Raw genomic sequence first — 14,669 nt, forward strand, 5'->3', positions numbered from 1 at the left:
CTTCCATGCAACTTGGAAAGAGATGTTTTAGGTTAGAAATCCGGTGTTCAAGGTGACGATTAATAGGGACTGTTGAATACAGAATTGAAGGTAAGACTCTCCAATACATTTTAAGCATTGAATTGCTTTTAATGGAAAATAAGTCTTTGTTAACCAGTTGTAGAGAGAGCAGAGTTAGCCTTTCCTTTCTTCTTGCAATATGCACCTTGTTTAATTGGAACAGATCAGGCATTGATTGTTTGTCATAGGTAGTAGAAGGACGCTAACTAAACCAGCACAGGCTATTGCTTCAGGTTCTGTTGCAAGATCTTGTAACTTCGAAGATTTTCTACGATCTGGTACTGTAGCACTAATGCAAAGTTATTAATGTAAGTCAATTTTTGAATAACCGTATTGAAGACTTAGGAATAACTCATATTGAGTGCTCCTGAAGATATGTTCAATGTTGAAAACTGGAGCTGGGTGTCTGCAGATAGGTATAGAACCGTAGCCCTTGGATCATAAACAGTATTAGTCTCATTCTAGTATTTTACTAAGGTGGCTTAGACAGTTTTACTAATCACACTGCGCTAATTAAATTCTAATGTTACAGATTATAGGAAGTTTAACTTTTCTATTTTTTTTAAATTGGGAAAGCCTCATGATGGGAAGGCACGTTGACACATGATTTCTCAGGAGACTAAGTAGTCTATTATATTGTATGAATATATATCTCCTTACCCTTGCCTTCTCTTCCCCCTCCTTTCCCCTGCAGAGTGTCTCAGATACATTTCAGAATTACTGAGTTTCATAAACTGGGTTATAAAGGGCGGTGAGGGTGCTGCATGTGTGGCAAGGTAGGTCATACAGGTTTTATAAGAAGGATTGCCTGGGTTCTGGTAGTTCCTTGGCAGTAAGAGCAGTGCAGCTATGGCTGGTGTTCCTTACCTCAGTGCCTCATCTCCTGTAAAGCTACCGTAATTCTTATTTCTGTAATAGAGATATTAAAGCTTGGCTGAGGTTGCAAGTGCTTCATGGTGTGTCCAAGACGATTTGGAAAATTAGGCACTATATTGTAAAATACGTCAGTCTGAAAGACTTCTAGCTAAAGAAAAATATCCTTGCTTAGCTGGAAAGATCTCTCCATTCCCCTCTGTCTTAATTGCCTGAGAAGCTGGATGGAACAGGAGGGAAAAGGCAGCTCGTAAGCATGCTGTGTCAGTGGTCCGGAAGCTCTTAAAAGATCCTTTTTTGGCTTTTGAAAATAAAACCTTGGGAAGGTTAAACAGAGTAGAGTCGGGACGCGGCAGTCCTTTAGAGGTCTTTCTCTTCAAAGATGAAAGTGTTTCAAGGAGCATGCTTGGAGCAGCTTTCTCTTATCTCTGGGGTGCTCTTGAGCAATGTTGCGGGGAGAGGGATGGCCAACAGTGGCACGTGTTCTGCAGCGGTCCTGTTCCGTCTGTAAGAGGTTTCAGAAGTACAGAAGAACAAGGAAGCAAGGCAGGGGCACTAAGATACTTGAGACATGGAGCACAGCTTATGAATACAGTATTGAGAGGTGCCCAATACCGTTGCAGTGTACGGGTTTGAACATTAACGTTTCTGTTACTGATCTAGTCTTCTTTAACAGCACATACGCGAAGAAGCTTAACAAGGTGAACCGCTGTGTTTCCAGTGGAGGTTTGGTGGGTTTTTTCGATGAGACACTGCAGTGTGGCCCAGAGGTAGGGGTTTAAGTTACAACTGAAATTTTCTGGGCAGCTTTTATTGCACTCTGCAACTCAAGCAACCTTTTGCTCTGGGGGGTTTCTCTCTGCCCCACCCAGCAGCCCAAGCAGTCAGTGATCCAGAGAAAAGGTTTATTAAGGTCTGAGGGGAAATAAGTTATTTGCGCAGGACGGCCACTCGCCGTGGTCTCCTTTTTCTGTTTACAAAGAAGTAACTTAATATGTCTTTTCCTGGTCCTACTTGTTTGGTTTGGGATTTGTTGTTGTTGTGAGATGCCACTGGCAGGCTCCGTATCGCTGATAGATGGATGGTCAGAAGGACACGGCTGCTGGCAGCGTCTATAGCCAAAGTGCTCTCTGGCTCCAGCTCATGTCTGGGTACCTTTTTCAGGATTAGCTTTTGTTACACTGATGAATAGTTTGTTGAATAGTTTGTTCAGAACGGCACCGCCGTTCTTTTACTTGGAGCCACGTAGAGTTTCTCAAATATATAGGTTGCGTTAAAAATCATTCACTGTGAAGCTGTTAATTTTTACTCAAAAGAAAAGAAAGAAGCAAAACCAAACCCTGTTGCATCAGTTTTCAAACACTGCTTAATTTCTTCTTGCTTTTTTAGAAAAACATGTGTTACTCATAATCTACTAGGGGCTGGTTAGTTTATTTTGAATTCTTTTTGCAGCAGCACACTGAGTTAAATTCTATGTCTGTAGGCTACAGCAATCCAGAGAGAACAATATATTGCACAAAGCACTTAAATTTGTCCTAAAAATATTTTGCTTTTATTCTTAGTTGAATAGTTTCTGCTGGTTTTGGTATCACAAAACATCATTATCCTTTCAGAAAGTGTGGGTTTTTATTAAAATAGTTAAAATAAGTCAGTTTACAAGGTCAGGAGCTCTTAGTGTATTTAAAAACAAAAAGTCTCTGCCGTAAATTTTGCAGCTTTTTCTTAGAGAGATGTTGGGTACCGCAAGTAGTGCTGTCATTGTTTTAGTTTTTAACGCTACCCTCCTCCCTCCTACCAATTAAAAAAAGCCCACAAGGAAGCGATGAGTTTAAGGATGATAAAGCATAGGTATGTCCCTATCCCCTTGAAGGTGAAGGAAGATGTCTTAAAATCTGGGTGTGCAGTGATACGTTACGGAAATAACGATAAAACTTGCGTCTCAGGAAGTCAAAATCTTCTGGACAGACTGGGAGCAATCAGAAGGCCGACTTAATTTCACTTTTAGCCATTATTGTTCCTCATCTGTTCTCTTGGATTATTCTGATTGCTTACTGAAATTATGCTGATTAGTCTGTAGTGTCTATAAAATAGTTTTATCATTTTTCCTTTGGGTGCTACAGGTAAAAAATTAATCCAAGCTCTTCCCAAGCTTTTAGCTGAACTATCTCCAGGGTTTTTTTTGGATGTATCATGGTGGCAATTTTTCCTTCTTTACTCAGCAGGAGCTCCTTTGCAATTGTAATTTCTGCTGAATGCAGTGCATCCTTTGTGGATTTTTAGATTTCTTTTTTTTTTTTTTTTTTTTTAGTTGCAAAACACTTGCAGCCCAGTGTGAAAGATGTAGAGATACGATACGACTGTCTCCTCATAACTGCTTCTGTGTTGTCCTGTAGCAGCTGGTGTATCACCATCTAAATTGAGGGCACATCTCTTACCTCTAGGCACGTGGGGCTGTGCCAGGGAGAGCCACGCTCTGGCTGTCCTGCACTGAAGCACTCCGGTTGCTATTGCATGCTCTTTGTTGAAATACATGCGGATAAAAGCGCCGGTGATTGAAGAGCACCTGTCTGTAGCTGGAAATTGGAAAAAGCGTTTGTTTTTATGTATAAATAAACATAAAATCAGTCGGCCTCAGATGTCAGTTCTTTTTCATTTCCCTGTGTGAGAAATCACAAGCATGCTTGTGTTGTGTGAGAGGGAAGCCTACACTGAAGTGGCATCACTCCTCTTAAAGAGGAGCCAAGTAAAGAAGCGTACTTGGCTATTTAATAACCTCCTGTTCTGCCACAGTCACATTGCCTTCATTGAGAGCCAGAGAAATTGTTCCGTAATGTTTTCTGTTAATTCCCATCTTTCTCTCCTTGGGGAAAAAGTGAGTGTCAGTCTTGTTGCTGTCTGTGTGCTCAGGGAACAAACTTGTCATTGATTAATATTAACATTGAGTAATATAAAAGGAGTTACACTTTCTGCTTCTGAAAATGATCTGCAGTTCATAGAATTTCTTTGTCTGGTATCATGTGCCCTTCATTCTTTCCAGTTCTTCTTGCCAAAAGGATAAATGTATTTTTAAAGCCCTCCACACGCTCCAATACTTGTAAAAGTGGCCCTTGGATCCTTCCGCTTACGTGTTTACATAATCATTGTTATAAGTTTTTAAAGTAATGTTAATTCAAGGTATCTCAGGAATATATCCATGCAGTCCTCTCCGTTCGTCTTGGAGAGACCAAACCGATGTGGCACCAGATTCATCTCTTTGGATGTGTCATTGCCACATTGTCCAGTCATTCGTCCAGAGTTGTTTCACGTATGTGTAATATATAGAGCCAGCTTTCTAGTTAAAAATCATCTGTTTTTATATGGATGCTAATTTTTCTCTAGCTTCCCAAACTGTAATATTCGGGGCTGAAGCATGATCTCGCTTCATACAGTGAGATATGGAAGAGGATGTATGTCGTTACTCAGTTGGCTGGTGAGAGAATGAAGTCATTAGTAAAAGGGAGCACTCTGCTGTCAAATCTTCTATCACAGCAACTGCACTCTATCACCATAATTATATTTTTCAAATGCAAATGATAGCTTTAAGAATTCTTCCTTTGGTACATCGTTTACAGGAGCAGATCGGTTCGTATTTCTCAGTTGGAGACAAATCTCGTCAGAGGCTAAGGGCAGGAGAGTCTCATCCATTATGTTTATTCCCTTTTTTCTGAAGGTGTTTATTGGGTAGAAATATAGCAAACTGCAGAGTCGTAGGAATAAGCTTCCTCACCAGAGTATTTTGTCGGCCAAGTTGCCTTTAGGGCTTCTCATCCGAGGAGAGCGACCTGTGTGTCTCAGGAAGGGAACCCCGGAGCCATGGCAGGGAGGAGACGGGCAGAGCCTGGCTGCCGAGCGGTGTTGCTCTGCTGTTCTCAGCCACGCCGTGTTTTGAAGCAGTAAGAAATATGGCAGTGCCCTAGATTTAATTTTTATTGTTATTCTTTGAGGCGGAGAATTGCAAGTTGTCTGTCAGATTTCGGGAGTGGGAAAAGCTTAGCCTAGTCATCTGCAAATCCAATTTCTTATATTCAGAAAAAAACGTTCTCTTTTTTTTTTTTTTTTTCTTCTCATGTGTCTTAGTGCAAGTACATCAATAACATTCGTCCTTTCAACTTTAACATGTATCATTATTTGGCATTCTGTTTAATGATCACTGACCTTGAGAGATTACATCCCACAAACCTGCCAAATTCCCAGCTACCGTACAGGTGTACTGTCAATTTTTATTAAAAATTTCTGTCTTCATGTCAAGTAAAATTTGGTATTCCAAATTATTGGTGTTCAACTATTGATGGATTTTTTTTTTTTCTCCTTTTCTTCCAAATCCTCTGCTTCTCCAGGTATGAAGATGAATAATGCAGAGCACTGGTTTCGATGATGCTGGGCTTTTATAACTGGATTCATTAAGGAATACAAAGAAAATTCTTACAGGGATCAATAATGGTGTCTTCTGGCTGCAGAATGCGAAGTTTTTGGTTTCTGCTCATTATCAGCTTCCTGCAGTGTACTGAAGGTAAGCTTTAGTTTATTTTTTACTTCAGTTTGCAGATGAGGTGAATGGTCTGTACAGTTAATTTCTGTTAGATGACTTGAAGTTCTGGGATGTCAAACTAAAAGCATTTGTCTGTAGCATTTTCTAGGTTTAATTCATAAGATTCAAATTATTCTCTTTTTTAATGAAGAAAGAAAATATATTTTTTGGTTTTGATACAGTGTGCTATGTTGAAACTGAAATGCAGTGTTCAGACAACTGAAGGGACAGTATTAATATCCTTGATTGATAGATGCCTTATTTTTGGGGTCTTCCTGTTTATTCTTCTTTTTTCCTGTTCTCATTGCGCAACCATTTAGAAGCAACGTATAGATATGTTAAATGTGATAGAAAATAACTAAACAGTGCAAATGAAAAGTCTGTTTTACTTTTCTAATTTGGCTGGCTGAAAATAAAATGCCAAACACTTCATTAAGATTAGAACTGTGCAAGTTAAATTTCAGGAAATAAACCTCAAAGTGCATACAGGAATAGCATCTACTTAAAAATATTTTTACTTTTTTAAAAAAAGGGAAAAATACTTCACTGCTATCAAATATGGTGTTTAAAATAGCTCTTAAATTAAACATAGGAGGAAGGAAAAACCTTTTAAAAAAATTTGTATCCTCTATTCTTTATTTGTTTTTCTTGATAATCTCTATTTTATCCAGTTATTTTGTTCTCATAGTAACAGCGAAACATGAATGATCAGGAAAACATTGTTTATGAAATTTCTGGGGGTAAGAATTTTGATTGACTAGATTGCTGGTGAAAATACTGGTTTAGCAATAAACTAGCACCTCCACGCCTTCCTACATCATTCAGTAATCGATATATAATATATAAGGCTTCTTTGGCGCATCTGTGGCGTGATCTCACCATCTTTTAAAGCAGATACATACCTTACCCTGTCAAAATTCTTTGAATTTTAAGGTTAAATTTTCAGATATACTTCAGGAAAGCTGCTCTGCCTCCCCCTCTCTTCTTTCCCAAATCCATACAAACCAAAAGAATCTAGTCCCCAAAAATGGCAAAACCCGAGATTAAAAACTTCAATATTGTATGCAGTCTTCCATGTTCACTGTGTAATTTGCTACGCATTTATTCTAGGCTAAAACTCGGATCTTGTGTTGTACTGACAGACAAGCTTTGCTAAAATAGGTTGTTCATACGTATGTGTGAACACACACATCTATCAGGGAGTACGTACTAGGAGTCTTCATGAAGGTTTCTGAACATGGGGAAGTCTCATTTCACTTAAGTAGCTTTCACGGTCAGTTTCCCCCTCGCTCCCCTCTTCCTTAAATATTGCCGGGATATATTAGAAAACTGGCATTTCCCATGGGACTCTGCACATCATCATTGATGGGGTTTCTGATTTGGTGGCTGCTGTATGGACTGCTCTCTTGGTGTCTGTTGAGTCTGTGGACGTGGGTAGAACCTCACTTTTATAGGAAAGTAAGTGCCAACAGCTGGAAGGTAAACTAAATTCAGCCTCTTTCACAGGTAAGGAAGGTAAATGCATGTTAGGAGAATGGAATTGCAAATCTTACGACTGGCTGGTTAGGTAATAACTTGTGTTAATTATAAACGCACTTGCATTGCAAAAGTGGTTGCACTAGTTGAAACCAAGGGTGTAGGAAGTAGAGGCATCTATTTACGTTTTTTCCGAAGCTTTAAAATACTAAGGATTTTATTTGTTGTTGTAATTGTTTTGAATCCCTGTATCTAGTACATTTTACAAAGATTCACATACTTGCAGCTTAATGCTGTGTGGTGGTTGAAAACATTTGAAAATAGAAAGGAAAAGCAGACAAACAGCTCTTCTCTGGTTTGGTTACAGTACTAGGCAGCATGCTGCAATGAGTGTTTTATCTGTTGAGTTTGGAAAGGAAAAAGTCAACTGAGAACTTCTGCAGATTGAATTTTTGCCATTTGCAGAAAGCTAATTTTCATTGTCATCTGTAATATTTCAAGTTCATTTCGTTCTGTCCCTGTTTTTCTTGCTGTTAGTAGCCAGTAGCAATCTTTTGATGCTTCAGTTGTGAATTTACTTTTTTAAAGTCTATACAAGAGCTGCTTTTTCAGCTAAAAGAAACAGGGAAGGAAATTGGGAGCAGATAACAGAATCATACCAAATTAATTGTAAATTCTTAAAATAAATGAAATATTGTGGCTCTGTATACTGGAAATGAATATTAATATAGAGTTGGCTTCCAGCCACAGAAGCAAAATGAATACCGCATTATTACACTTTCTCACAAGATTACATTGCCTTCTGCTTCAGTAATAAGAGATGCCAAGTGTAACGTGCTTTAGTAGCACTTCATGCCTGGAAGTATGAACATGAACAAAGGTTAAAATAAGAGCATCTAACTTTTGCTAGAAATAAGAAAATCTTTCATTCTCTCGCTTGGAACTTAGGGTTTTTTATAGAAATCTTATGTGTATATGCAGGTTGTTGCGGTTGGTGGGGGAGATGAAACCTGGCAAAATTCCCTGCTGTTATATTTTAACGTTTCTGTACAGTTAAACAGAGAGAGAGAGGAAAAACGATCCTGGGTGTGGACAAGTGACTCATTTGTTCATATAATGAAACATTTTCCAATCAAGATGAAGACTTCATTACCCTCACAGTGCCTTTACTTTAACTCACCAGGGAATTAGCAAGTAGGCACAGTTATACAAAGGCTGCAATTTTATTTTAGCGTCGCCTATCCAAATAGGACTCATATCTTCAGTTAAGAAGGTCTTGGTATTGCTTTGTTTTTCCTGCCTAGCGCAGCCCAGGTGCGGTTGCTTTTTGAAGCAGTCTGTTCCTTCAGGTCAAATGAACCTGGAACGGATGAGTGCCGGCAGCTGGAGGGAAAAACGCACGGAGTTATTATACACTGCTGGTACATTGATCAACAACAGGTCAATATTGTTGTGTAGAGGCTTGAAAAAACATTGTTATTACCATCAACAGCAAAGCATTGCAGCCCTAAGTAAGAAAAAGATGAGAGGCAGGAAAAGCTGAAGTCATGAGCTTGAATATTAACGTCATTTCGGAAGGTATTTTTCTGTCCCTTTTTCTAGCATGTTCTACTGGAGGTATGTCTTTAGAACTACAATTTTATTACAAAAGACGTACTGAAAGAAGTACCTCGGAAAGCAGTTAGAATCGAAGTTACGCGGGTATCCCCGTGAAGCCTGGCCTCCTCCTGCGGCTAATCGCCCCGGGGAGATGGGAGCTTCCGCTGCGGCTGCACCGGGGTCCTGCCCAGTCCCACGCCGTCCTGGCTCTCCGCTCTTGCCGAAGGAGTGGGTTCGTGCTCCTGTTGGCCCCATGCCGTTGAGTCCCTCTTCTTTACTCACCTGGTTCCTACAAACTGTAGGAAAGGAATCACTTTTGACACCACCTCTATCTTTTTTTTCTTTTTTTTTTTTTCTTTCCCTTCCTAATTAGGTGAAATCATCCAACAAGTTAAAAATTATCTGAGAAAATGCAGAAAGTCAGAGTGAGATCACACGTCTTGTTTCCATAGCAAAGCAGAGTAAAAAGCTTATTATACATATTATTGGTTTCTCTTCAAGCAAGTTAAGGCAGATACACTAATATGCATATGAAAAAAAGATGTCAGAGCTAAACAGTCTGATTAAGTTTTTTGGCCTGTACAGGGTTTGATATTTTAAGCTTTATCTTGCTTATGAAGTCCACAGTTTCGAGTAGATTTAGGCGCCTTTTAGTTCTGTTCTGCTGCTTGAAAGGCACAAGTGCTTGGGAAGCACCGAAATAATTTTCTTTGCTTACATTTTATTTTAATCAAGGTTTAATATAATTTTAATTTATTTTATTATGAAATATTATCTATGGTTTGTCCAAAGGAAGAAGCATCAAGCTTTCATTATCTATTTAATTCAGTTTTCCTAAACGGCATTAATGTTATTTAAAAAAAAAATCCAGCCTGTCTTTGCCTCTGAATGTACATTTTAATTAACATTACACTGAGAAATATAAATTCCTGTAAATTCCACTTATGCCAGCCAAGGAGCTGAGTGTTAAATTGGAAGCAGTTTTAAGTGTATATCCAACGTTAGTGCATTTACTAAAGAAAAGACATATTAAATACAGATAATGTGCGTTGCGGCCACTACAAAGGTATTTGATATTTTAGCATATTGCTTCAGATCTTCGGCTCCTGTCAGGTCACTCAGAGTTAGAGTGTCTAAGGCATATGACACCAGGTACTCAACAAACTGTGGAAGCACATTGGTTTTCCTACACATCTACTAGGAAGTATTAGTAGGATTTTGCCCAGGATATGAATTTAATAAATCTTGTACCCTGGACTTGAGAAGAAATCAGCTTCTGTTAATTAGCGGATATAAGTTCTACAAGGGGGGGAAACCCATTACGGAGTCACGCAAGAGCAAATAGGAGCAGTAATTTAATTTCTAACCAGGGAATTTATCACAGCGAGAGCTCTGTGAAGCGCACAGTTAGTAGGCAACTACTTGGTTTAACAGAGGTCGCAAAGCATCCATACGCACACCGAGCACGCTAAGGCCAGCCAGTTACTGCCTGCCCTTTGGAGGGTCTCTCTAGTAAGCCTTCCAATACTGCCTTCATTTTTAGCATATATACCTAATGTGTTTTAGGATTCTTTTTTCTTAATTGGTTAATGGAGATGATGCAGAAGAAAATATCTATGCGAAGGGAGCAACTGGATTTCTGCAGAAAGCTACTGCTGTAGAGTCTTGTTTTCTTTCCTGGAAGAGCATGCCATTTTTCACTGGGATACTGTGGTGCATACTTACCTGGGACATCTCTTTTTCCTTTTCTGAGGGAGACGTAGGCCTAACATACCTTCTAAAACGGAAATTGATCTAAACAGTGTTACCAAACTTCTTCTTAAAAAAGAATGTCTGTTAAACTTTTCAAGTGCATTTCCAGGTAATCGAGACTGACAGACTGCCTGGAAAAGCCAGCAATTCTTTAACATGCTGGCAGTGAATATCCTTTCATATATTCCCTGAGCAGTGAGGTCTGCAGGATCCTATGCTATAACATTACATTTTTGAAACCTAGACAAAACCACCACTATTTTAAAATGTAGGAGAACCATGTAGAAGAATGCATGAAGAACCATTTTAAATACTGTACTAACTAACAGTATAGGAGAAGTTGCTAGGAAATGTTAACATAAGGGTCTGATAGTTTAAGCAAAGAGAAGAAGTATAAATGCAAAATTACTATGAGATGAATAACAGTATTACTATTTTGATATGCTTTCTTCTTCGTCAGTTACTTAAAAACGTTCTCCTTTATGAATTTTGTATCGATTGATTTTGCATTTCTTGCGCTCTGTATGCAGAAGAGGAAAAGAACCCTGTAACGTGTAAAACTGTAGAAACGCCGTGTGTTGTGCCAAGGGCAGATGTTAGGTTTTCAGAGCCCTCTCAGCTATTACTTCAGTGTGCCATCTTTCGCTGCCGTAACCTCGGTGGGTGTGGGTGGGAGAGGCGAGCCATGCAGCTGGCCACTGCAACGAGAGGGGCTTGGCTTAACCTTCAGCTAGCCTGCACTGACACCATTGCTTGAGGGGCTTTTCCTTTATTAAATATAAAGCTGGGTATATTCTAGATTAGTTTATTACAATAAGGTACACTTCCAAGAACACGGTAGCGGAGTTTGGACATATATGTCTTTCAAAAAATGAATAAGCTTCATTAGTACTCTGTTACTAAACATGGAAATATATATAATCTATTTTTATTACGTTTCATTTTTTTTAAGGTATTTAATTATTTTCATTTCTGTTTAGTGTCAAATGGAAGAATACTGCTCGTCTTAGTAAGAAGGTTTTTTTATATAACTTTAACAACATTGTCTTTCTCAATATCGTACTTTTAGGTCATAGTGTAAAATAGAAGTATAAGTGCCTGAAGCATCTGATACCAGTGAATGCCTCAGCCCTGGCTTTCTTATTACATTTAGCGTCCTTATGATCAGATTATAAAAATTATCATAAAGTATAATGATTTTAGATTTAATATTCTTTCCCAAGTTCTACAAACGCATAATGGGTTTTCTGCTCGCAAGCAGATCTATTGATGCTCATGGTCTACCTCTGTGAGTAAACATTACAGAAAAGTAATACATTTTATGCTTATTGCGTGTTGTATGGATGTCTTAATGTAAGCACGTGTATGTAGGATGAAAGCACTACAGAAAAAGGGCTTATGCAAACAGCTCTAATGTATGTTTCATGTATGTGCCCACTTCCATGTTTGTGATCGTGTTCCAGGTTGTGTTATGTGAGGAAAAGGAGAGAAAACCATTCACAGGGAGATGTTCTTGGCTTGTTGTCCATCCATATTATCGTCATAAATGCACTTAATAGTATAGGAGCTCCCAACGTGTTCTTATGCGGTTGTATATATTTATACAGTAACGTTCATGGAAGAGATGCTTAAAAATTGACTGTCCTTTTACAGTGGTTAATTAGTATCATATTTACTCATCAACATTGGTTGGTTAGAAGAATATTTATACTTGTTCCCTCTGATTATTATTGTTTTTCTTTGTTACATGACTTTGTACTTGGATAATACGGCACTAAATCAGCACTTCATTGTATTATATACTGTCCAAGTATAAAAACAGAAGAAAAGAAGATAAGGAAATAAAACACATCCACATGTAGTAAGGGTTTGTGAATAATTTTGTTGTACTTTCAGTTATATATGGTACTTCTTATGTGCCTGTGTTGGTAGAATCACTCTGCAGGTTTTTTATTTCCAATCACTTCTAATTTGATAAAATTTCATTCTGTCAAAGCTGGATCAGCTCCAGTTTTACATTTCTATAGATAGTACTGGTTTATCCGTTGATGATTTGTTTGGATTGACATTTGGAATGAGAAACATGAATATTGGATGTTTTGCCAATCATCATTCACTTTTTTTCAGGATTACTGAATTTTTTACATTTTTAACACAGGATAAATTTTGTGTGGGTGATTCTGTAAATAAGCCACACCTCAAATCCAAAGACATCATACGATAAATTGAATATGCATTTTTTTCTGATAGATAGGAGCTGAAAAAAATCCTTTTGCTTGAAGGTGTCCCAAATTCCTGCCCTTCCAGAAAGTTTCTGGAACTACTCACTGGCTTTCAAAACCCAATTGTGCTAAATCTCTTTGTGTTTCTGTAATTTCTATTTCCCGGCTTTCTTTTGAAGTGTAGAGAAAGAGAGTTGTATGAATATTGGCTCGGTTGGTGGGTCCTTCTTTCAATTAGGGAGGTGATTCATCCATGTTCCGGTGACGTTAGAGCAACTCGTGTAAACGTACACGAGTGAGTTGGCAGTGGTAGAGGAGGTTCCCTGGTTGTTCCTCCTGAGCTTGGACCAGTCCAGGTGGTTGGGAATATTTCATTCTTTTTGTTTTCGCAATTTATACTAGTATAATAATCACTGATGTTTTCTTGGTGTATAAAATGTGTGTAGGGGAGACTAGTTGGGAAGCAAAATGAATTTTTTTTCATCCGTTGCCTGAGCAACACATACATGTGAGAAACCCAGGGGGACCACATAACTTTCAGTCGTTGGATACAGCGCTCGGCGAGTTTTATGAGGGATCTTGACGATGGAAGGAGAGCTGGCTTTTGTGTTCTCCCCGTCAGGGATTTTGATGTCTCTCTCGGGAGTTAGGTAGTTTTGTTCTCTTGCAGCAGAAAGTACAATTATTGCAGGGTGCTGTTTGAGCAATTTTCCTGTTAAATTTGAGTTCAGTAATTCATTTAGGAAATCTGAGGAAGCTGACGCTGAAACCAAATTCTCCTATCTGCTGCATTTTTAGTTGGCAATGAAAAATGTTTGCTTTTTAAAGACTTCAGCGCTATTTTGTATAATTTCTGTTTTAACCATCTTCTTAGCGAGCTTCAGTCAGATTTGCCTGTTTGCCACTGATCCTCTTCGGCTGTGCGTGTGACTTGATCTGCCTTTCACAGTCTTTCACGTTATTTTTTCCTATCTCTCCCCATTGAGCTGCCCCAGTTCTTTTCTGTAACTTAGGCTTGCAGATTGCCTTTAATGTTTTGTCATTATTTTTTTTTTTTTTAAATTATAGAACGTTACTTTATTCTGCACCACTGTTAACATTTACCATTGAAAGTCTATTGGAAAAATGTGGTTTTCTGGCTTAGAACTGATCATGCCTTTTAGTGGCTTAAGACAAATGTGCTTTTAGTAAACAAAACCGAACAGTTTGCTGCTTACGCTTTTGCATCATTTAATTTGCAACAGATGAAGCTGGCATGCGTGAAGAGTGAAGCATGGAAAGTACTAGAGGGCAAACGGGTGGTTTGTGATGTGGATTATTACCCATAAAGATGGATAGAGTCCACAAAACATCACTTCATGTATTAATGTACCAGCTGGAAAAAAATTAAATATATCAGCATAGCACATCATGCATAAACTGTTTGGTTTAGGCCTTCAATTCAAGTCCTGCTCAGTACTAAAAAAAATTTAAATCTTCTATATCTTTATACTAGTGTAGATGTAGATATATCTGTCTCTTCATATATATTAAAAAGCATGCTGCGCAAATACATTTTTAAAAATTCACAATACAAAAGTCTGGAAGTCATCCATACGTAAACTGTCTTGAAGGATTTATAATATGCAGTGTTTTGTTCTGCATTGAAACTAAGCGCCGACAGAAAAACAGTTGAGAAATGCATCTAACCACCGGTGTTTTCTTTACCAGTTACATTGTCATCTTGTAATATAACAATTATTTTGTTATATATAACAGTAGTAACAAATAATTTGCTGTATAAATTATTTTGTATTTCATTCTGTTAAATCAGCAGAGTCCTAACTTAGTCCTTGCAACAACTTGTTATAATATGTAACCTTACCTCTGTGATGCATTATTTTCTAGCTCTTGGATTTCTTAGGGATCCATTTTAATGGCATTCCTACGTTGCCTTCTTTTTACAAAAGGTTTTTTTGAAGAATGAAGAGACACTTTCTGAATATTTGCTATTAAAAGTTTGTTGTCGTGGTGATGTCATTTGTAGCAGACTCAATGATTCTAACTTTATTTACCTCAAAGCCTCATCTGTTTCCATTCTTTTTAATTAATTTTTTTTTTTATTTGGCTGATTTTAAAAA

At 38.1% G+C, this 14,669-nt stretch overlaps 1 protein-coding gene across 31 annotated transcripts in view; it reads left to right on the top strand.

Moving 5' to 3' along the window:
- The window catches only part of ADGRL2 (adhesion G protein-coupled receptor L2), a 392,188-nt gene that overhangs the window by 259,259 nt on the left and 118,260 nt on the right, over positions 1–14,669 (top strand). For all 31 annotated transcript variants that reach the window (XM_063342769.1, XM_063342792.1, XM_063342800.1 and 28 more), the window contains one exon: positions 5,310–5,482. In XM_063342769.1, the coding sequence (XP_063198839.1) occupies positions 5,410–5,482 (73 nt within the window). In that variant the 5' untranslated portion in view covers positions 5,310–5,409. The remainder of the gene's footprint in view (positions 1–5,309; positions 5,483–14,669) is intronic.

This window comes from Chroicocephalus ridibundus, chromosome 8, assembly GCF_963924245.1.
Source record: "Chroicocephalus ridibundus chromosome 8, bChrRid1.1, whole genome shotgun sequence".
Taxonomy (NCBI): domain Eukaryota; kingdom Metazoa; phylum Chordata; class Aves; order Charadriiformes; family Laridae; genus Chroicocephalus; species Chroicocephalus ridibundus.